The 22,611-nt window shown below is 50.8% G+C and overlaps 1 protein-coding gene across 1 annotated transcript in view; it reads left to right on the top strand.

Moving 5' to 3' along the window:
• LOC147107190 (F-actin-monooxygenase mical2-like) overlaps window positions 1-16,539 on the top strand; it is a 413,970-nt gene extending 397,431 nt beyond the window's left edge. The window contains exons 33-35 of the mRNA XM_086008370.1: window positions 7,199-7,298; window positions 11,320-11,393; window positions 14,167-16,539. Of these exons, the coding sequence (XP_085864496.1) occupies window positions 7,199-7,298; window positions 11,320-11,393; window positions 14,167-14,351 (359 nt within the window). The 3' untranslated portion in view covers window positions 14,352-16,539. The remainder of the gene's footprint in view (window positions 1-7,198; window positions 7,299-11,319; window positions 11,394-14,166) is intronic.
• The last annotated feature ends 6,072 nt before the right edge of the window (window positions 16,540-22,611 follow it).

The raw sequence follows: 22,611 nt of genomic DNA, 5'->3' as shown, positions 1-22,611 counted from the left end.
TGCTTTCTCCCATATCCCTTGATCCCTTTAGCCTTAAGAAATATATCTAACTCCTTCTTGAATATATTTAATGAATTGGCCTCAACTGCCTTGTGTGGTAGAGAATTCCACAGGTTCACCACTCTCTGGGTGAAGAAATGCCTCCTCATCTCAGTCCTAAATGGCTTACCCCTTATCCTTAGACTGTGACCCCTGGTTCTGGACTCCCCCGCCATCGGGAACATCCTTCCTGCATCTAGTCTGTCTAGTCCTGTTAGAATTTTATAAGTTTCAATGAGATCCCCTCTCATTCTTCTAAACTCGAGCGAATATAAGCCTAATCAACCCAATCTCTCCTCATACGTCATTCCTGTCATCCCAGGTATCAGACTGGTGAATCTTCGCTGCACTCTCTCCATGACAAGAACATCCTTCCTCAGATAAGGTGACCAAAACTGCACACAATACTCAAGGTGTGGTCTCACCAAGGCCCTGTACAACTGCAGCAAGACATCTTTGCTCCTGTACTCGAACCCTCTCGCTATGAAGGCCAACATACCATTTGCCTTCTTAGCCGCCTGCTGCACCTACATGCTTACCTTCAGTGACTGGTGCACAAGGACACCCAGGTCTCGTTGCACTTCCCCTTTTCACAATCTGTTGCCGTTCAGATAATAATCTGTCTTCCTGTTTTTGCCACCGAAGTGGATAACCTCGCATTTATCCACGTTATACTGCATCTGCCATGCATCTGCCCAATCACCCAACCTGTCCAAATCATACTGGAGTTTATCTGCATCCTCCTCACAGCACACACGCCCACCCAGCTTTGCGTCGTCTGCAAACTTGGAGATATTACATCTAATTTCCTCGTCTAGATCACTTATATATATTGTGCATAGCTGGGGTCCTAGCACCGATCACTGCGGTACCCCACTAGTCACTGCCTGCCACTCGGAAAAAGACCCGTTTATTCCAACTCTTTGCTTCCTGTCTGCCAACTAGTTCTCTATCCAAGACAGTACCTTACCCCCAATCCCGTGTGCTTTAACTTTGCACGCTAATCTCTTATGCGGGATCTTATCGAAAGCCTTCTGAAAGTCCAAATACACCACATCCACTGGTTCTCCCTTATCTATTCTACCAGTTACATCCTCAAAAAATTCCAGTAGATTATTCAAGCATGATTTACCTTTTGTAAATCCATGTTGACTTTGTCCGATCCTGTCACTGTTTTCCAAGTGCTCTGCGATTACATCTTTTATAATGGACTCTAGCATTTTCCCCACTACCGATGTCAGACTTACTGGTCTATAATTCCCCGTTTTCTCTCTACCACCTTTTTAAATAGTGAGGTTACATTTGCTATCCTCCAATCCGTGGGAACTGTTCCAGAGTCTATAGAATTTGGGAAGATGACCAGCAATGCATCTATCACTTCTAGGGCCACTTCCTTAAGTACCCTAGGATGTAGATGATCAGGCCCTGGGGATTTATCGGCCTGCAATCCCGTCAATTTCCCTAACACCATTTCCCTACAAATACTGATTTCATTCAATTCCTCCCTCTCATTAGACCCTATGTTACCCAAAATCTCTGGGAGGTTATTTGTGTCCTCCTTTGTGAAGACAGAACCAAAGTATGTATTCAATTGGTCTGCCATTTCTTTGTTCCCCATTATAAATTCCCCTGATTCTGACTGCAAGGGACCTACGCTTGACATCACCAATCTTTTTCTCTTCACATATCTATTGAAGCTTTTACAGTCAGTTTTTATGTTCCCTGCAAGCTTTGTCTCATAATCTATTTTCCCCCTCTTAATTAATCCCTTTGTCTTCCTTTGCTGAATCCTAAACTGTTCCCAATCCTCAGGTTTGCTGCTTTTTCTGGCCAAATTATATGTCCTTTCCTTGGATCTTATGCTAGCCCTAATTTCTCTTGTTAGCCATGGTTCAGTCACCTTTTTTGTTTTATTTTTATGCCAATCAGGGATGAACAAATTCTGTAGTTCATCCATGCGATCTTTAAATGTTTGCCATTGCCTATCCACCGTCAACCCTTTAAGTAACATTCCCCAATCCATCCTAGCCAACTCGTGCCTCATTCCATCGTACATAAGAACATAAGAACATAAGAAATAGGAGCAGGAGTAGGCCAATCGGCCCCTCGAGCCTGCTCCACCATTCAATAAGATCATGGCTGATCTGATCCTAACCTCAAATCTTCTATCACTCTCCATCCACCCGAACCCATGTGATCTCCCAGGAGAGGTGAAAAACCAGATAAAAGACCCAATGGCCAATTTGGGAGAAAAAAATCTGGGAAATTCCTCTCCGACCCATCTAGGCGATCGAAATTCTTCCAGGAGATCACTCTGTCCCTATATTTACTACAGTACTTACCTTCTGTAAAGGCGATCTCCACCCCAGCCAGGAACAGGAATAAAACCATCTCCTGAAATCTAACACAGAATTAGAACACAGTAGGCGCAGAACCAGGCTACACGGCCCCTGGGCCCACTCCACTACCCACAGGGCCATGACCATTCCGAACCTAGACTCATGTCCAATTTCCTGCCCGCTCCCCGTAACCCTTAATTCCCTTTACTTCTAGGAAACTATCTATTTCTGTTTTAAATTTATTTAATGATGTAGCTTCCACAGCTTTCTGGGGCAGCAAATTCCATAAACCTACCACCCTCTGAATGAAGAAGTTTCTCCTCATCTCAGTTTTGAAAGAGCAGCCCCTTATTTTAAAATTATGCCCCCTAGTTCTAGTTTCACCCATCATTGGGAACATCCTCACCGCATCCACCCGATCAAGCCCCTTCACAATCTTATATGTTTCAATAAGATCGCCGCTCATTCTTCTGAACTCCAATGAGTAGAGTCCCAATCTATTCAACCTCTCCTCATATGACCATCCCCTCATCCCCGGGATTAACCGAGTGAACCTTCTTTGTACTGACTCGAGAGCAAGTATGTCTTTTCTTAAGTATGGACACCAAAACTGTATGCAGTATTCCAGGTGCGGTCTCACCAATACCTTGTACAACTGCAGCAATACCTCCCTGTTTTTATATTCCATCCCCCTAGCAATAAAAGCCAACATTCCATTGGCCTTCTTGATCACTTGCTGCACCTGCATACTAACTTTTTGAGTTTCGTGCACCAGGACCCCCAGATCCCTTTGTACTACAGTACTTTCCAGTTTCTTGCCATTAAGATAATAACTTGCTCTATGATTTTTCCTGCCAAAGTGCATAACCTCACACTTTCCAGTATTGTATTCCATCTGCCAAATCTCTGCCCACTTACTTAGCCTGTCTATGTCCCTTTGCAGGTTTTTTATGTCCTCCTCACTCACTACTTTCCGTCCCATCTTTGTATCATCTGCAAACTTTGATATGTTACACTCGGTCCCCTCCTCCAAATCGTTAATATAGATTGTAAAGAGTTGGGGACCCAGCACTGACCCCTGCGGAACACCACTAGTTACTGGTTGCCAATCTGAGAACGAACCATTTATCCCAACTCTCTGCTTTCTGTTAGAGAGCCAATCCTCCACCCACGCCAGAATATTACCCCCAATCCAGTGATTTTTTATCTTGAGCAATAATCTTTTGTGTGGCACCTTGTCAAATGCCTTTTGGAAGTCTAAATACACTACGTCCACTGGTTCCCCTTTATCCACCCTGTATGTTACTTCCTCAAAAAACTCAAGCAAATTTGTCAAACATGACTTCCCCTTCATGAAACCATGCTGAGTTTGTCCTATTAAATTATGTTTATCCAAATGTCCCGTTACTGTCTCCTTAATAATGGCCTCTAACATTTTACCAACCACAGATGTTAGGCTAACAGGTCTATAGTTTCCAGCCTTCTGCCTACTACCCTTTTTAAATAAGGGTGTTACATTAGCAGTTTTCCAATCTGCCGGGACCTTTGCTGAGTCCAGGGAGTTTTGGAAAATTATTACCAATGCATCCACAATCCCTAACGCCACTTCCCTCAAGACCCTAGGATGCAAGCCATCAGGTCCAGGGGATTTATCCGCCTTGAGTCCCATTATTTTACCAAGTACCACTTCCTTAGTGATTTTAATCGTATTTAGTTCCTCCCCCCCTAGAGCCCCCTGTTTGTCCAGTGTTGGGATATTCTTAGTGTCCTCTACTGTAAAGACTGATACAAAATAATTGTTCAGTGTTTTTGCCATCTCCATGTTTCCCACCATTAATTTCCCAGTCTCATCCTCTAAGGGACCAACATTTACTTTAGCCACCCTTTTTCTTTTTATATAACTATAGAAACTTTTGCTGTCTGTTTTTATATTTTTTGCTAATTTACTTTCATAATCTAGTAGTTTCCTTTATTTAAATTCAGGACCCTAGTCTCTGAGTCAACTACTTCACTTTCCATTTTAATGAAGAATTCGATCATATTATGATCGCTCCTCCCCAAGGGGCCTCACACAACAAGATTGCTAATTAATCCTTTCTCATTACATAATACCCAGTCTAAGATGGTCTCATTCTGAGCGAGCACAGGGGGTGATGGGTGAACGGGACTCAGTGCGAGTTGGGACACGGGGCAGTGAGCACAGGGGGTGATGGGTGAACGGGACTGGGTGTGAGTTAGGACACGGGGCAATGAGCACAGGGGGTGATGGGTGAACGGGACTGGGTGTGAGTTAGGACACGGGGCAATGAGCACAGGGGGTGATGGGTGAACGGGACTGGGTGTGAGTTAGGACACGGGGCAATGAGCACAGTGGGTGATGGGTGAACGGGACTGGGTGCGAGTTGGGACACGGGACAGCCAAGTTTTGGATGAGCTCAAGTTTATGGAGGCTGGAAGATGGGAGACAAGCCAGGAGAGTGTTGGAATAGTTGAATCTGGAGGTGACAAAGGCCGGGATCAGCACACTAATCCCAACTTGTAACCTGATTGTGATATTTCACATTACAGGAAACTTCGTTATATCCGGCACCGACGGGACCGAGCTGTTGCCGATCTATCAAAACTGCCGGACACACCAGCGTTAATGTTGAAGCATACGGAGGTTTTCATCTCCGTATCTGACAACAAACACTGTTGCTTAGCAACAGCTTCAAACAGTCGGCCCGTACCTTAGAAGCGTCTCTGTAGCTTAGCAACAGCTTCAGAGAGACTTTCCAGAGCCCGACTGTTGGAAACAAAGCCACGAGAAGAAAAAAAACCTAACAAAACGGCTCCTGATTTCTGCCGGTAGATCGAGGTTTCTGGACATACAACCTCCAGATAAACCAAAGTCTCCTGTACCTCATTCTGAGCCAAGAAATAGAATAAAGTGGGAGCGGGAAGGAAGAGGCAATACGAACAATGTCGGACTGGTCCACCCAGCCTGTCTGACACAATTGTGACATCTTGTGTATCACAATATACACACTCTCCAACCCACCCAAACCATGTGATCTCCTGGGAGAGGTGAAAAAACAGATTTAAAAACCCCAGGCCAATTTGAGGGGAGTAAAAATTGGGTAAATTCCTCTCCGACCCAGCTACTAGGTGATCGAAACTAGTCCAGGAGATCACACTGGCCCTGAATTCCCTGCAGCACCCACCTTCTGTACGAGGTGATCTCCGCCCCAGCCAGAAACATCCAGCTCTCGCTTGAAGGAATTCAGCGAGTCCGCGTCCACCACACGAGATGGCAGCCTGTTCCAGAGGTCCACTATTCTCTGGGAAAGAACCACCTCCTGACCTCTAACCCAGATCTAGCCTTTTAAACTAAAGTTTGTGACCCCTGGTCCTCCCTAACCTGTCTAATTGGAACAAATTCTCAACTGGAACACAATCTATTCCCTTCATTATCTTATAAACCTCAATCAGATCCCCCCTAAGTCTACGCTTCTCTGAGGTGTAGAGTCCCGACTCTCTTAGCCTATCTTGCTCACTAAGATGCTTTCGACTGGCAATTAGTCTCATGGCTCCTCCTCTGCACCCTTATGTAATATGTAATCTTTACACTGTTATTTTCTCCCCCTCTCTCTCTCAGACCCACATAAACACACACACACAACCTTTCTGTTTAGGTGGAAAAGAAACCTCACATTTTCCTCGGTAAATTTTTTGCATTTTTTTTCTTGTTGCTTTTCAAAATTATTTGAAGAAAAGCTGCTGGGCGGAAAATGATAGGAGGCGAAGAAAACCATCAGTACCGCTGAAAGAATGGTCTGGTGTATCCTCGGGCATGAACACATGCTCAGGGCTGAACAACCCAAATTCAGCTCACACCATCCTCCCAAAAAATCAAGACTGAGCCCAAGCTTATGGGAGAGACGCAATCCTTCAAGCAAAATGAAGGCATTAAAAGACACAAAAAACAAGTCAATGGATAAATGTAATCATACTATGGTGAAATATGCAATTTTGTGGAAACCTTCATTTTGTTTAAACACTTATTTCGGACATTAGAAATTTCAGATACTGAGAAAATAAAATGGTGCCCGAAAAGACTTTCAGAAAGCATTTATGGGGAGCCAGTGAGCTGATTGCACAATCTCAGGGTAATACACTCTAAACGTAAAATGGCAGCTATTGTGTGTCACACGGAGTGACACCTTTAACATTTAAGCAGCGCCTTGATTTCAAAATCCTCATCCTTGTTTTCAAATCCCTCCATGGCCTCGCCCCTTCCTATCTCTGTAACCTCCTCCAGCGCCACAATCGCCCTCCCCCTCCCCCTGTGCTCCTCTAATTCTGCCCTCTTGAGGATCCCTGATTATAATCGCTCAACCTTTGGTGGCCGTGCCTTCTGTTGCCTGGGCCCTAAGCTCTGGAATTCCCTGCCTAAACCTCTCCGCCTCTCTACCTCTCTTAAGTCGCTCCTTAAAACTTACCTCTTTGACCAAGCTTTTGGTCACCTGCCCTAATTTATCTTTATGAGGACCGGTGTCAAATATTTTGTCTTACAGTACTGCTGTGCAGCGCCTTGGGACGTTTTACTATGTTAAAGGCGCTATATAAATACAAGTTGTTGTTGCTGTTGAAAAAACACCTATCACAGCACCACCTACAGAAGTACTGCAGGAGCTATATAACGAGTTTTTTCGATAAAACTCCTGCCAAACTTAATAGATAATGAATAAATGGTTTAATCGATGGATTTTGCCGGCAGCCCGTGATTTGCAGGAGGGAATAGATCTTCCGCTAACCGGACTTTTTATCCAAATGTACAGAGCTCAGCTCAAAAGAGGAGCCTCAGCTGCTGCAGAAGTGGTTCAAGCTGGCGATGGAGAAGAACGCACTGGTCCGTTTTGAAGCGGAACTGATGATATTGTGAGTAACGATTCCATGGAGAGCGTCAGCGTCAGGGCTGCGGGTCCGGCAACAGTAACTCCAGTGCACTTCGCACACGAGGGTTTTATTTCCAATGACAGTGACTAATAAGTGCATTAGATTTTATATAACTGTGCTACAGCGTTATATTAAATTACAAGAGGACATGCAAATAATAAAACCTGGTTCCCAGACCCAAGGTGACCCCTCTCTAGGCTGCCTGCCTGGCGGGGGGCTTCCAGTGGCTCAGTGGGCAGCACTCTCGCCTTCGTGGGTTCAAGTCCCCACTCCAGGGACTTGAGCACACAAATCCAAGCTGACACTCTCAGTGCAGTGCTGAGGGAGCGCCACACTGTCGGAGGGGCGGTACTGAGGGAACGCCACACTGTCGGAGGGACAGTACTGAGGGAGCGCTGCAACGTCGGAGGGGCAGTACTGAGGGAGTGCCGCACTGTCGGAGGGGCAGTACTGAGGGAGCGCCGCACTGTCAGAGGGGCAGTGCTGAGGGAGCACTGCACTGTCGGAGGGGCAGTACTGAGGGAGTGCTGTACTGTCGGAGGGACAGTACTGAGGGAGCACTGCAATGTCGGAGGTGCCGTCTTTCGGATAAGACTTTAAACTGAGGTCCCGTCTGCTCTCTCAGGTGGACATAAAAGATCCCACAGCCACTATTTCGAAGAAGAGCAGGGGAGTTCTCCCCGGTGTCCTGGGGCCAATATTTATCCCTCAACCAACATCACTAAAAGAACAGGTTATCTGGTCATTATCACAATGGGAACCCAATGTGATAATGACCATTGCTGTTCTCATTGCTGTTTGTGGGAGCTTGCTGTGCACAAATTGGCTGCCGCGTTTTCCTACATTACAACAGTGACTACACTTCAAAAAAGTACTTCATTGGCAGTAAAGCGCTTTGGAAGGTCCGGTGGTCGTGAAAGGTGCTGGAGAAAGGCAAGTCTATCTTTCTCTTCTTTCTTTCCGCCTTCCCATCAGATGGCTTTCAGACGAATAGAAGAAATACGTCCCATTCTTGTACAATTCGCCGACCTTGAGCTACACCTGCCCGCAATATAAAAGCGCAGATCCCACATGAGGGGCTGGATTTTCATTGAGGAGTCGGGACTACAACTTTTGGGGTTGTAGTCCCGCCTCCATCGAGTTGTGGCCAACCCACGCGATTTTCACTTGATTGACCGTGTTGAGCCCGCCCAGCAGGCTCAGCAGGCCAATTAAGGGCCACCCGGCAACAGGTGACGTCACAGATTGATATTTTTCTGTCAAGACCTTTTGACAGATGAAATATCAGCGTTCGACAGCTGTTTGAAGCTGTCAAACACTGACAATCTGTACTCTAAGTTAATTCCTTCCTATCAGGATGATTTAGAGATCTCTCTGGAACAGAAAGCTGAATGCTGCAATTTTTGACAGCTCGCGGCCATTCTGCTTTCTGTGCCGGTGAGATGAGGGACTCCCGAGACCTGAAGGAAGGAAGGCTGTAAAGGTGAGTAAATGTAAGTAAAACTTCTTTAAACACTTTATACACACCAAACACACTTACCTTTGCACTCATGCACCCATCACTCACCTGAACACCGGACATCTCGACCCCTCCAAGCCCTTCAGCCCGACGGCCCGCCTCGCTAACTTGGTGTGGCTTGGAGCTGTCGTGAATCCCACATTTCAAGAATGAAAATAGGGATTAGGCTAAAAACTGCCTATTAACTACCTGTTAACAGGCAGTTAATTGGCACTAATCCCCTTCCCGCCTCGGGGAGGCGGGTCCCAGTGTGGGTCGGGTACCCGCCTCCTTTGAAACTGGCATGGAGGCAGGTTGGGAGCGGGATGGGTTCGTGCCTCCCGATTTCGGGATTTTAACCCCCCACACGCCTCCAATCCCGCCTCCGCGGCCCAATGAAAATCCTGCCCGAGGTGTTTACCCAGCTTATAATTTATTCAGCCTTTGCCTCTGTGCTGCCAGCTTTCTTTATAGCACAGTCAGTACGTAGCTTACCTCTCAGAGTGGTTTCTGCTGTCCCAGAATAGAGACAAGATAGAATGATACAAACCTACACCAAAAGGGTGCCGGAATAGTTTGACAGACTAAATCATCTTAAAGCATCCTAATCGCGAGCAATTAGACTTTGATTACGGACTAATAAGGAAAGGAAAGGGCTTGCATTTCAATAGCGCCTTACACATCCACAGGATGTCCCAAAGTGCTTCACAGCTTGAAGTACTTCTGAAGTGTAGTCACTGTGGGAAACGTGGCAGCCAAATTTGTGCACAGCAAGCTCCCACAAACAGCAATGAGATAAATGACCGGGTCATCTGTTTCTCGTGATGTTGGTTGATGTAGTGGTGTTCATAAACCTTTAAACGGGCTCCATCTCAATTCACCTAAAACTAATTAAAGGGTGATCATGTTGATGTAGCGTGCAGAAGTTCAGGAGTGAGACATCACCCCTCCGTTTACGATAGAGATATCAACCTTCCATTTACGATATAGGTATTGCCTCTCTGTTACGATGCCACTCCTCCATTCACAGTGCTGCAGGATTTAAACACAGTTGTGTGGGCAGTGGGAACTGTTGGGGGCCCATTAATCTGCTGCAGTATAGGGGACCAAAAAGAAAGAAAGACTTGCATTTCTGTAGCGCCTTTCATGACCTCAGGACGTCCCAAATGGCTTTACAGCCAATGAAGTATTTTTGAAGTGCAGTCACTGTTGTAATGTAGGAAACGCGGCAGATAATTTACGCACAGCAAGCTCCCACAAACAGCAATGTGATAATGACCAGATAATCTGTTTTTTAATGATGTTGGTTGAGGGATAAACATTGGCCCCAGGACACCGGGGAGAACTCCCCGGCTCTTCTTGGAATAGTGCCGTGGGATTTTTGCATCCACCTGTGAGAGCAGACGGGGCCTCGGTTTAACGTCTCATCTGAAAGACAGCACCTCCGACAGTGCGGCGCTCACTCAGTACTGCCCCTCCGACAGTGCAGTGCTACCTCAGTACTGCCCCTCCGACTGTGCGGCGCTTCCTCAGTACTGCCCCTCCGACAGTGTGGCGCTCCCTCAGTACTGCCCCTCCGACAGTGCGGCGCTCCCTCAGTACTACCCCTCCGACAGTGCAGCGCTCCCTCAGTACTGCCCCTCCGACTGTGCGGCGCTTCCTCAGTACTGCCCCTCCGACAGTGCGGCGCTTCCTCAGTACTGCCCCTCCGACAGTGCGGCGCACCCTCAGTACTGCCCCCCCAACAGTGCGGCGCTCCCTCAGTACTGCTCCTTCGAGAGTGCAGCACTCCCTCAGTACTGCCCCTTCGACAGTGCGGCACTCCCTCAGTACTGCCCCTTCGAGAGTGCAGCACTCCCTCAGTACTGCCCCTCCGACAGTGCGGCGCTCCCTCAGTACTGCCCCTCCGACAGTGCGGCACTCCCTCAGTACTGCCCCTCCGACAGTGCGGTGCTCCCTCAATACTGGCACTGAGAGCGTCAGCCTGGATTTTTGTGCTCGAGTCTCTGGGGCGGGACTCGAACCCACGACAAATTACAATCGTCCCTCCCCAGAATCTGAGCCTTGGGCTGATAGCTCCGGAAACATCTCCTCAGAAACAGCCTGCGACATTTCCATTTCCTTTATTTTAATTTTAAATGGGCCCAGATCTGATCCCCGAGAAGGGTTTGCACTCTCTGGAATACCACCCCTCAAACCCCAATCACCTCGCCACCTCTAACGGACGGCAAATCAGACTCGCTGCCTGACAGCTACCCCAACCTGACTCTCCTGCACTGGCTGTGTGCCTGGGTATTCCAAATCCCCCCAGCCCCAGGTACAGCAACAGCTAAACTTGCCCCCGTAACGTTCTCAGTTAGCACAACAAACACCTCTTATGTTCGGAAAAGATCGCAGCAGGGTTTGAGTTCCACTGATCTGCACGCCATGTGGGAAGGTTTACTGATGTGTGTGGAATTCCCAGATTGGCAGCATTCCCCATTTCTCTCTTTTGTGTCTGAGCAGTGCCCGGGAGTTGGAGCTTGAGGATCAGCAGAGCAGGTTACAGCAGATGCTTCGCGATCAGATGGCAGTCGATGGTGAGCGGTATAGCTTGTGACAGGCCGTAATTAAATTACTGGGATCTTGGCGCTGGTAGGATAATTGTAATTACCCAGCGACAAGCTGCCGCGCTTTCCCTGCCAGCATTTAATTAAAACACGGGCTGTTAGCAATCTGCGTAATCTCCGTGGATTATTGGTCATCAGACGAGTCAATTCAGGTGTGATCAGAAACGCAACTGTGACAAAGCAGCCCCGCTTGATTGGCACCCCATCCACCACCTTAAACATTCACTCCCTCCACCACCGGCGCACCGTGGCTGCAGTGTGTACCATCTGTAAGATGCACTGCAGCAACTTGCCAAGGCTTCTTCGGCAGCACCTCCCAAACACGCGGCCTCTATCACCTAGGAGGACGAGGGCAGCAGGCGCATGGGAACACCACCACCTCCCGATTCCACCTCCAAGTCACACACACCGTCCTGATTTGGAAATATATCGGCCGATACTTCATCGCCGCTGGGTCAAAATCCTGGAGCCCCAGCAGGGAGCCAGTTTGCAGAGGAACAGAAGGAGGCCAGTCAGCCCCTCGAACCTGTTCCACCATTCAATCCGATCATGACTGATCTGTATCGCAACTCCATCTACCCACCTTTGCTCTGTATCCCTTAATAGACTTGCTCAACAAAAATCTCTCAATCTCAGTTTTGACATTTTCAATTGACCCCCAACATCAACAGCTTTTTGGGGGGGAGAGTTCCAGATTTCCACCCTCCTTTGTGTGAAGAAGTGCTTCCTGACATCACCCCTGAACGGCCTGGCTCTAATTTTAAGGTTATGCCCCCTTGTTCTGGACTCCCCCCACCAGAGGAAATAGTTTCTCTCTATCCACCCGATCAACTCCTTTAATCATCTTAAACACCTCGATTAGATCACCCCTTAATCTTCTAAACTCGAGGGAATACAAGCCCAGTCTGTGAAACCTGTCCTCATAATTTAACCCTTTTAGCCCGGGTATCATTCTGGTGAATCTGCGCTGCTCCCTCTCCGAGGCCAGTGTATCTTTCCTGAGGTGCGGGGCCCAGAACTGAACGATGTGCTCCAGAAGCTCAACACCAGCCTGTACAAAGCAGCCCGCTTGATTGGCACCCCATCCATCACCTTAAACATTCACTCCCTCCACCACCGGCGCACCGTGGCTGCAGTGTGTACCATCTGCAAGATGCACTGCACCAACTGGCCAAGGCTTCTTCGGCAGCACCTCCCAAACCCGCGACCTCTTCCACCTAGAAGGACGAGGGCAGCAGGCGCATGGGAACACCACCATCTCCAAGTTCCCCTCCAAGTCACACACCATCCAGACTTGGAAATATATCGGCCATTCCTTCATCGTCGCTGGGTCAAAATCCTGGAACTCCCTCCCTAACAGCACTGTGGGAGCACCTTCACCACACGGACTGTAGCGGTTCAAGAAGGAGGCTCACCACCACCTTCTCAAGGGGCAACTAGGGATGGGCAATAAATGCTGGCCTCGCCAGCGACGCCCAGATCCCATGAATGAATTTTTTTTAAATGGGGTCTGACCAGAGCTTTATACAACTGCTACACCACTTCCTGCCCTTTGTATTCCAGCCGCCTGAGATAAAGGCCAACATCCCTTTAGACTCATAGGGGGAAAAATTCAGTTGGTTGCGCCACCCGTTAGTGCCTTAAGAGGGCGCTAAGTGGGGCACAAACCAACTAGCGCCCAGGCGCGGCACTGCCCACGCCTCCCGCCAAATTCAGCGGGAGGTTAGTGGTGGCACTAACCGTTAGCGCTGCGCTGCTGCCGATGACGTCATCAGTGTGCGCAGCTCCCCGCTCACGCCCCGACCACGATCTTAGGGAGCGCCCCCTGATTTACCGCCGGACGCTATGTCCGACCGGTTCCGGGGGGCCTACCTGCGGCCGGGGAGGCGCAAATTAAAGGCGAGGTGTGGGGCGGCCATTTTTGTTGTTGGCCGCCTGCCTGCGCTCCCGTCCCCGGCCTCCTGAACCCACCCCCCCACCGCCGCGGAGTGCCGGCTGCGCTCCAAGAGCCCGTCACTTCTCTTCGGTGCCGGGCTCTTTTGCCGGCACTCCCGATCCCCGGGGGCCCAGCTGGGCCCCAGATCGCGCTGCACAAGGCCCCTCCCCTTTAAGAAGGGGAGGAAGGCCTGCAATACCGCAGCACGACGTGCCGCAGCGTGTGGCACTGCGGCACGTAGCGCCACGATATTCACTCGCAGCGCCCCAAGAGGGAGGCGGGGCACCTCCAGTAGCGCCACGCTTCCCTTTGGGGCGCAACCGACCAAAGTGCAGATCCAAGTACTTTTTAAATGTGATGAGGGTTTCTGCCTCTACCACCCTTTCAGGCAGTGAGTTCCAGATCCCCACAACCCTCTGGGTGAAGAAATTTCTCCTCAACTCCCCTCTAATCCTTCTACCAATTACTTTAAATCTATGCCCCCTGGTTATTGACCTCTCTGCTAAGGGAAATAGGTCCTTCCTACCCACTCTATCGGGGCCCCTCATAATTTTATACACCTCAATTAAATCTCCCCTCAGCCTCCTCTGTTCCAAAGAAAACAACCCCAGCCGATCCAATCTTTCCTCATCGCTAAAATTCTCCAGTCCTGGCAACATCCTCGTAAATCTCCTCTCTAGTGCAATCACATTAGCTTTTTAATTTTTTTTTCGTACCCGCCCTGTACCCTGGATTGTAAAAGTTAATTCCTGGTTGGAGGATGTTGATGCTTGTTCACCTTCTCGATGTTATCATTCCCAAAAACAGACACCCAGAAGACGGAGCAGGAAATTGCCGAGGAGAAGCAGGTCCTAAATGACATGTTGGATGTGATCCACCAGAGAGACAAGCTGGTCGTGTTACTGGAGGAGCAGAGACTCCAGGAGAAGGAAGAAGATCGAGATGTAGAAAGCTGGGTGGTGGCCAAGGGCTACAAGTTCAACTGGTCCTGAGTGACTCCGCTTCGAGAACCAATAATACTCTCAGTGGTTTATAAATGGACAATAGGCTCGAAAATCCTTCCCTGGCAGTAGCGCTGTGGAGGACGCACTGAGGGGGTCATTTTAACCTAATCCGCCCAGCGGGAAACTGATTGGATGGGATCTGCCGCCCATTTCACTCTCTTCTGAAGTGGAAATAACAGGGAAATATATGAATCACCGGCTAGCCCTCAGCTGAAGTACTGCGTCCAATTCCGGGCACCGCACTTTAGGAAGGATGTCAAGGCCTGGGAGGGGGAGCAGAGGAGATTGACTAGAATGGTACCAGGGAGGAGGGAGTTCAGTTACGTGGAGAGACTGGAGAAGCTGGGGTTCTTCTCCTTCGAGCAGAGACGGTTAAGGGGAGATTAAGTAGAGGCGTTCAGAGCTTTTTGATAGAGTAGATGGGGAGGAACTGTTTCCACTGGCAGGAGGGTCGGTAACCAGAGGACACAGATTGAAGATAATCGGCAAAAGAACCAGAGGGGGAAAAAAGGAGGAGAATTTTTTTTAATGCAGCGAGTTGTTGTGATCTGGAACGCGCTGCCTAAAAGGGCGGTGGAAGCAGATTCAATAGTAACTTTCAAAAAGGGAATTGGATAAATACTTGAAAAGGAAAAATTTGCAGAGCTGTGGGGAAAGAGCAGGGGGAGTGGGACTAATTGGAGAGCTCTTTCAAAGAGCCGGCACAGGCACGATGGGCCGAATGGCCTCCCTCTGTGCTGTGTGATTCTAGGATGTCAGTGGAGCTGGGTTAAAATGGCCCCCTTTGTATAGTGTCTGCCTGACTGAATTACTCACCATTTCAGAGCGATCCTATTGCGAACCTCTTCATTCATTCATTAGCGAGGCTGCTTGGGGTAATGCTCTCACGTACAAAAGGATTTGTGTGATATTTGCATAGTGGGTGACGTAAGAAAACTACTAGGCACTTGGTCTAAGCGTTAAACAAAGCTTTAATCAACTGTTTTACAACATGGAAGTCTGGTTGTGTCCTTCACTAGTTCCTGTTAAGGAATGTTCCGAGCAAGCTGGGCCCATGCCTGAGTATTTATACTCTCCCTGGACAGCGCCACCAGCAGGCCGCCCAGTATCATTTCATAAGTCATTTCCACATGAATGGCAAGATTCATGTCAGTGGGGTTATTATTTCTGCACAATTTCCGTTATTGCAGCCCAAGGGTTCAGCGATCGATGCTCAGTGGCGAGCTCGCTGTTAAGCTACTGTCCAATCGCAACCTGCTGACCCTGAGTTGTATTTGACAAAGTGACCCGTGTGTTTTGTTCGAGGCTGTGAGGCACGAGAGAGGAACTGCTGTTCAAAGGATTTCAGGTTACCTCAGACACAAAAGGCACTGAATGTCGATTTTACTCGACACGATCGGAGTCTCTGTGTCCCAGAGCGTAATGTCCTGTTCTATTTCAGCGTAAATGTGTATTAATCGAGGCAACAAACAAAAAATATTTCAGCTATTATTAAAAGGGGAAAATGTATTCTTATTAAAGAGGAGGTGCATCCTACTGAACTGCCTGCCAATCTTATTACATATTGCAAAGTATTTACATCACAGAAACAGGCCATTCGGCCCAACTGGTCCATGCCGGTGTTTCTGCTCCACACGAGTCTCCTCCCACCCCTCTTCATCTCACCCCATCAACATATCCTTCTATTCCCTTCTCCCTCGTGTGCTTATCCAGCCTCCTCTTAAATGCATCTCTGCTGTTCACCTCAACCACTCCCTGTGGTACCGAGTTCCACATTCTCACCACTCTCTGGGTAAAGAAGTTTCTCCTGAATTCCCCATTGGATTTATTAGTGACGATTTACGCTGACTGAATCTGTCAAATTGTGTTCTTATTGCTGGGTTATTCGGATTTTTTACTGCTGTTTCGGAGCATCAGATTGTGCAATTCTGTCCTTTTTTATTGAGGCTCCCCTCAATCGGTGGCCCTGATTGTGAGGCAGTTCAATATTACGTGCTTCCCATTCAACAGGGAGGGCAGAGAAACGACATGGAGCCTTATTCTCAAACGCAGCCAACAGACTGCCAAAAGGCACGGGTGCAACAGATTTGTTTTACGTTTAATGTCAAACTTTAAAATGAGCTTTACCATATAACAAAACCTGTACAGTGAAGTGTGACGTTCATTAAAGCTTCTGTGGAACATTGTGTACAACCTGCATTCATCAGCTCACTTAAACACTGCTTTGTATCACCTGTAATTAAATAACTGCAGGCAACAGGAAAGACAGAAAACAAATGAACCACATCTAATGTTGAGCGAGTTCTAGTGCGTCAAACCCAAATGTAAACACCCATCTCTCTTCGCCATTTCTCAGCTGGTATTAGAATGTTTATTAAAGTTGTCAGCCGTGGCTCAATGGGCAGCTCTCTCAACTCCGAGTGAGAAGGTCGTGGGTTCAAGACCCGACCCAGAGATTGGAGCCCATAATCTAGGCTGACACTCCCAGTGCAGTACTGAGGGACTGCTGCACTATCGGAGGGGCAGTACTGAGGGAGTGCTGCACTGTCGGAGGGGCAGTACTGAGGGAGTGCTGCACTGTCGGAGGGTCAGTACTGAGGGAGTGCTGCACTGTCGGAGGGGCAGTACTGAGGGAGTGCTGCACTGTCGGAGGGTCAGTACTGAGGGAGTGCTGCACTGTCGGAGGGGCAGTACTGAGGGAGTGCTGCACTATCGGAGGGGCAGTACTGAGGGAGCGCTGCACTGTTGGAGGGGCAGTACTGAGGGAGCGCCGCACTGTCGGAGGGTCAGTACTGAGGGAGCGCCGCACTGTCGGAGGGTCAGTATTGAGGGAGTGCTGCACTGTCGGAGGGTCAGTACTGAGAGAGCGCTGCACTGTCGGAGGGTCAGTACTGAGGGAGTGCTGCACTGTCGGAGGGGCAGTACTGAGGGAGTGCTGCACTATCGGAGGGGCAGTACTGAGGGAGCGCTGCACTGTCGGAGGGTCAGTACTGAGGGAGCGCTGCACTGTCGGAGGGTCAGTATTGAGGGAGTGCTGCACTGTCGGAGGGTCAGTGCTGAGAGAGCGCTGCACTGTCGGAGGGTCAGTACTGAGGGAGCGCCGCACTGTCGGAGGGGCAGTACTGAGGGAGCGCCGCACTGTCGGAGGGGCAGTACTGAGGGAGCGCCGCACTGTTGGAGGGGCAGTACTGAGGGAGCGCTGCACTGTCGGAGGGGCGGTACTGAGGGAGTGCTGCACTATCGGAGGGGCAGTACTGAGGGAGTGCTGCACTGTCGGAGGGGCAGTACTGAGGGAGTGCTGCACTGTCAGAGGGGCAGTACTGAGGGAGCGCCGCACTGTCGGAGGGGCAGTACTGAGGGAGTGCTGCACTATCGGAGGGTCAGTACTGAGGGAGTGCTGCACTGTCGGAGGGGCAGTACTGAGGGAGTGCTGCACTATCGGAGGGGCAGTACTGAGGGAGTGCTGCACTGTCGGAGGGTCAGTACTGAGGGAGTGCTGCACTGTCGGAGGGGCAGTACTGAGGGAGTGCTGCACTATCGGAGGGGCAGTACTGAGGGAGCGCTGCACTGTTGGAGGGGCAGTACTGAGGGAGCGCCGCACTGTCGGAGGGTCAGTACTGAGGGAGCGCTGCACTGTCGGAGGGTCAGTATTGAGGGAGTGCTGCACTGTCGGAGGGTCAGTACTGAGAGAGCACTGCACTGTCGGAGGGTCAGTACTGAGGGATGCTGCACTGTCGGAGGGGCAGTACTGAGGGAGTACTGAGAGAGTGCTGCACTATCGGAGGGGCAGTACTGAGGGAGCGCTGCACTGTCGGAGGGGCAGTACTGAGGGAGCGCCGCACTGTCGGAGGGGCAGTACTGAGGGAGCGCTGCACTGTCGGAGGGGCAGTACTGAGGGAGCGCCGCACTGTCGGAGGGGCAGTACTGAGGGAGCGCTGCACTGTCGGAGGGGCAGTACTGAGGGAGTGCTGCACTGTCGGAGGGGCAGTACTGAGGGAGTGCTGCACTGTCGGACGGGCAGCACTGAGGGAGCGCTGCACTGTCGGAGGGGCAGTACTGCGGGAGCGCCGCACTGTCGGAGGGGCAGTACTGAGGGAGCGCTACACTGTCGGAGGGGCAGTACTGAGGGAGTGCTGCACTGTCGGACGGGCAGCACTGAGGGAGTGCTGCACACTCGGAGGGTCAGTACTGAGGGAGCGCTGCACTGTCGGAGGGGCAGTACTAAGGGAGCGCCGCACTGTCGGAGGGGCAGTACTGAGGGAGCACCGCACTGTCAGAGGGGCAGTACTGAGGGAGTGCCGCACTGTCGGAGGGGCAGTACTCAGGGAGCACCGCACTGTCGGAGGGTGCAGTACTGAGGGAGCGCCGCACTGTCGGAGGGGCAGTACTGAGGGAGTGCTGCATTGTCGGAGGGGCAGTACTGAGGGAGCGCCGCACTGTCGGAGGGGCGGTACTGAGGGAGCACTGCACTGTCGGAGGGTGCAGTACTGAGGGAGCGCCGCACTGTCAGCGGGTGCAGTACTGAGGGAGCGCCGCATTGTCAGAGGGTTCAGTACTAAGGGAGCGCTGCACTGTAGGAGGGGCAGTACTGAGGGAGCACTGCACTGTCGGAGGGGCAGTACTGAGGGAGCGCTGCACTGTCAGAGGGGCAGTACTGAGGGAGTCCTGCACTGTCGGAGGGGCAGTACTGAGGGAGCGCCGCACTGTCGGAGGGTGCAGTACTGAGGGAGCGCCGTACTGTTGGAGGGGCAGTACTGAGGGAGCGCTGCACTGTCAGAGGGGCAGTACTGAGGGAGCGCTGCACTGTCGGAGGGGCAGTACTGAGGGAGCGCTGCACTGTCAGAGGGGCAGTACTGAGGGAGCGCTGCACTGTCAGAGGGGCAGTACTGAGGGAGCGCTGCACTGTCGGAGGGTCAGTACTGAGGGAGTGCTACACTGTCAGAGGGTCAGTAATGAGGAAGCGCTGCTCTGTCGGAGGGGCAGTACTGAGGGAGTGCTGCTCTGTCAGAGGGGCAGTACTGAGGGAGTGCCGCACTGTTGGAGGGGAATTACTGAGGGAGTGCTGCACTGTCGGAGGGTCAGTACTGAGGGAGCGCCGCACTGTTGGAGGGGCAGTACTGAGGGAGCGCTGCACTGTCAGAGGGGCAGTACTGAGGGAGCGCTGCACTGTCAGAGGGGCAGTACTGAGGGAGCGCTGCACTGTCGGAGGTGCAGTACTGAGGGAGTGCTGCACTGTCGGAGGGTCAGTACTGAGGGAGTGCTACACTGTCAGAGGGTCAGTAATGAGGAAGTGCTGCTCTGTCGGAGGGGCAGTACTGAGGGAGTGCTGCCCTGTCAGAGGAGCAGTACTGTGGGAGTGCCGCACTGTTGATGGGGAATTACTGAGGGAGTGCTGCACTGTCGGAGGTGCAGTACTGAGGGAGCGCTGCACTGTCGGAGGGTCAGTACTGAGGGAGTGCTGCACTGTCAGAGGGTCAGTAATGAGGAAGTGCTGCTCTGTCGGAGGGGCAGTACTGAGGGAGTGCTGCCCTGTCAGAGGAGCAGTACTGTGGGAGTGCCGCACTGTTGATGGGGAATTACTGAGGGAGTGCTGCACTGTCGGAGGGTCACTACTGAGGGAGTGCTGCACTGTCGGAGGGTCAGTACTGAGGGAGTGCTGCACTCTCGGAGGGTCAGTACTGATGGAGCACTGCACTGTCGGAGAGGCAGTACTGAGGGAGTGCTGCACTGTCAGAGGTGCTGTCTTTCGGATGAGACATTAAACCGAGGCCCTCTCTGCTCTCCCAGATGGATGTAAAAGATCCCATGGCCACTATTTGAAAGAAGAGCAGGGTGTTCTCCCCGGTGCCCTGGCAAATATTTATCCCTCAACCAATACCACAAAAAACAGATGATTTCTTCATTATCACATTACTGTTTGTGGGAGCTTGCTGTGTGCAAATGGGTTGCTGCGTTTCCTACATTACAGCAGTGACTACACTCCTAAAACCATGCCAGAGTTGGAAAAGACACTCAGTACTGACCTCTGGGGAGGTGTGATCAGCAGAGATGGGGTAGGGAAAGCCAACTCCAACGGTACCCTCCTCCTGTTGAAATGCTTAGAACATGGTCTTGTCATAACCAACACCTTGTTCTGTCAGAGAGACAAGTACAAGGCTTCATGGCAGCACCCTCGCTCCAAGCACTGGCATCTGCTGGACCACGTCATCGTCTGAGTGAGGGACCGCAAGGACGTCCGCATCACCCGCGCCATGACAGGAGCGGACGACTGCTGGACAGACCACCGCCTAATCCGCTCTGTCATCCCCATCAATGTAGCCCCAAAACAGCGGCGGCAACAGAAACAATGCCGCAGGAAAATTAACGCTGGAGCACTCAAAGACCCCGCTAAGAAAGCCCTATTCAGCCTGCACCTCACAAACAACCTGACGACTCCCAGTGATTCAGAGACACAGAGTGTCCACAGCGTCTGGTCTGCACTCAAGGCCTCCATAATCAGCACCTGTGAAGAGATGCTCGGTCACTCGACCAGGAAACACCAAGACTGGTTCGACGAGAATGACCAGGAGATCCAGGAGCTAATAAGCCGCAAGCGCAAGGCATTCCTGATCTGGAAACAGCAACAGAACTCGAGAACAAGAAAGCAGCTCTACAGACGCCTGAAGGCCGAGGTCCCACAAAAAACTCACGACCTAAAGAACAGGTGGTGGGTGGAGAAAGCGCAGGAGATCCAGCAGCTAGCCGACAACCACGACGTGCGTGGATTCTTTAGCGCAGTCAAGACCATCTACGGCCCAAGCACCCAAGGCCCTACCCCACTGTGGGCCAAGAACAGAGAGGTACTCATCAAGGACAGAGAGGCAGTCAGTGCCCGCTGGAAGGAGCACTTCAAACATCTCCTTAACCGCGACTCTGTCTTCGACACGAGTGTCCTCAACTCCATCCCGCAGCATGCTACCCGCCACCATCTCAGCACAACCCCAGAGGTTGAAAAGGCCATCCGACAACTGAAGAACAACAAGGCCTCAGGAGCAGATGGAATTCCTGCCGAGGCACTAAAGCATAGCAGAGAAGCACTACTGGTGCGAATTCATTAACTCATTTCTCTTATCTGGAAGGAGGACTGCATGCCAGGGGATCTCAGAGATGCCGTAATTGTGACCATCTTCAAGAAAGGTGACAAGTCCGATTGCGGTAATTACAGAGGAGTTTCCCTGCTATCTGCCACAGGGAAAGTCATCGCAAGAATCCTCCTCAATCGCCTTCTCCCAGTGGCCGAAGAGCTCCTCCCAGAGTCGCAATGCGGATTCCGCCCACTAAGGGGCATGATCTTCACCGCATGTCAATTACAAGAGAAATGCAGGGAACAGCACCAACCGCTGCACATGGCCTTCTTTGATCTCACAAAGGCCTTCGACACTGTCAATCATGAGGGATTATGGAGTGTCCTCCTCAAATTCGGCTGCCCTCAAAAGTTTGTCACCATCCTTCGCCTGCTTCACGACTACATGCAAGCCGTGATCCTGACCAACGGTTCCACCACAGACCCAATTCATGTACGAACCGGGGTCAAGCAAGGCTGTGTCATCGCACCAACGCTCTTCTCGATCTTCCTTGCTGCAATGCTCCATCTCACCCTCAGTAAGCTCCCCGCTGGAGTGGAGCTAATTTACAGAACAAACGGGAAACTGTTCAACCTCTGTCGCCTCCAGTCCAGACCCAAGGTCGTCCCATCCTCTGTCATCGAATTACAGTATGCAGACGATGCTTGCGTCTGCGCTCACTCGGAGGTCGAAATCCAAACCATCATCAACACCTTCACCGAAGCATACGAGAGCGTGGGCCTTACACTAAACATCCGTAAGACAAAGGTCCTCTACCAACCTGCCCCCGCCACACAGTACTGCCCCCCGATTATCAAAATCCACGACAAGGCCTTGGACAACGTGGACCACTTTCCATACCTCGGGAGCCTACTGTCAACAAGGGCAGATATCGATGACGAAGTCCAACACCGCCTTCAGTGTGCCAGTGCAGCCTTCGGTCACCTGAGGAAGAGAGTGTTTGAAGACCAGGACCTCAAACCCGGCACTAAGCTCATGGTCCACAGGGCAGCAGTGATACCCGCCCTCCTGTATGCCTCAGAGACATGGATCATGTACAGCAGGCACCTCAAAGCACTGGAGAGGTACCACCAACGCTGCCTCCGCAAGATCCTGCAAATCCATTGGCAGGATAGGCACACCAA

Source organism: Somniosus microcephalus, chromosome 15 (genome assembly GCF_052327205.1).
Source record: "Somniosus microcephalus isolate GS21.2 chromosome 15, FLI_Smic_1.0, whole genome shotgun sequence".
Taxonomy (NCBI): Eukaryota; Metazoa; Chordata; class Chondrichthyes; order Squaliformes; family Somniosidae; genus Somniosus; species Somniosus microcephalus.
The sequence above is the reverse complement of the archived record's forward strand: the minus strand, read 5'-3'. Positions and strand labels throughout refer to the sequence as shown.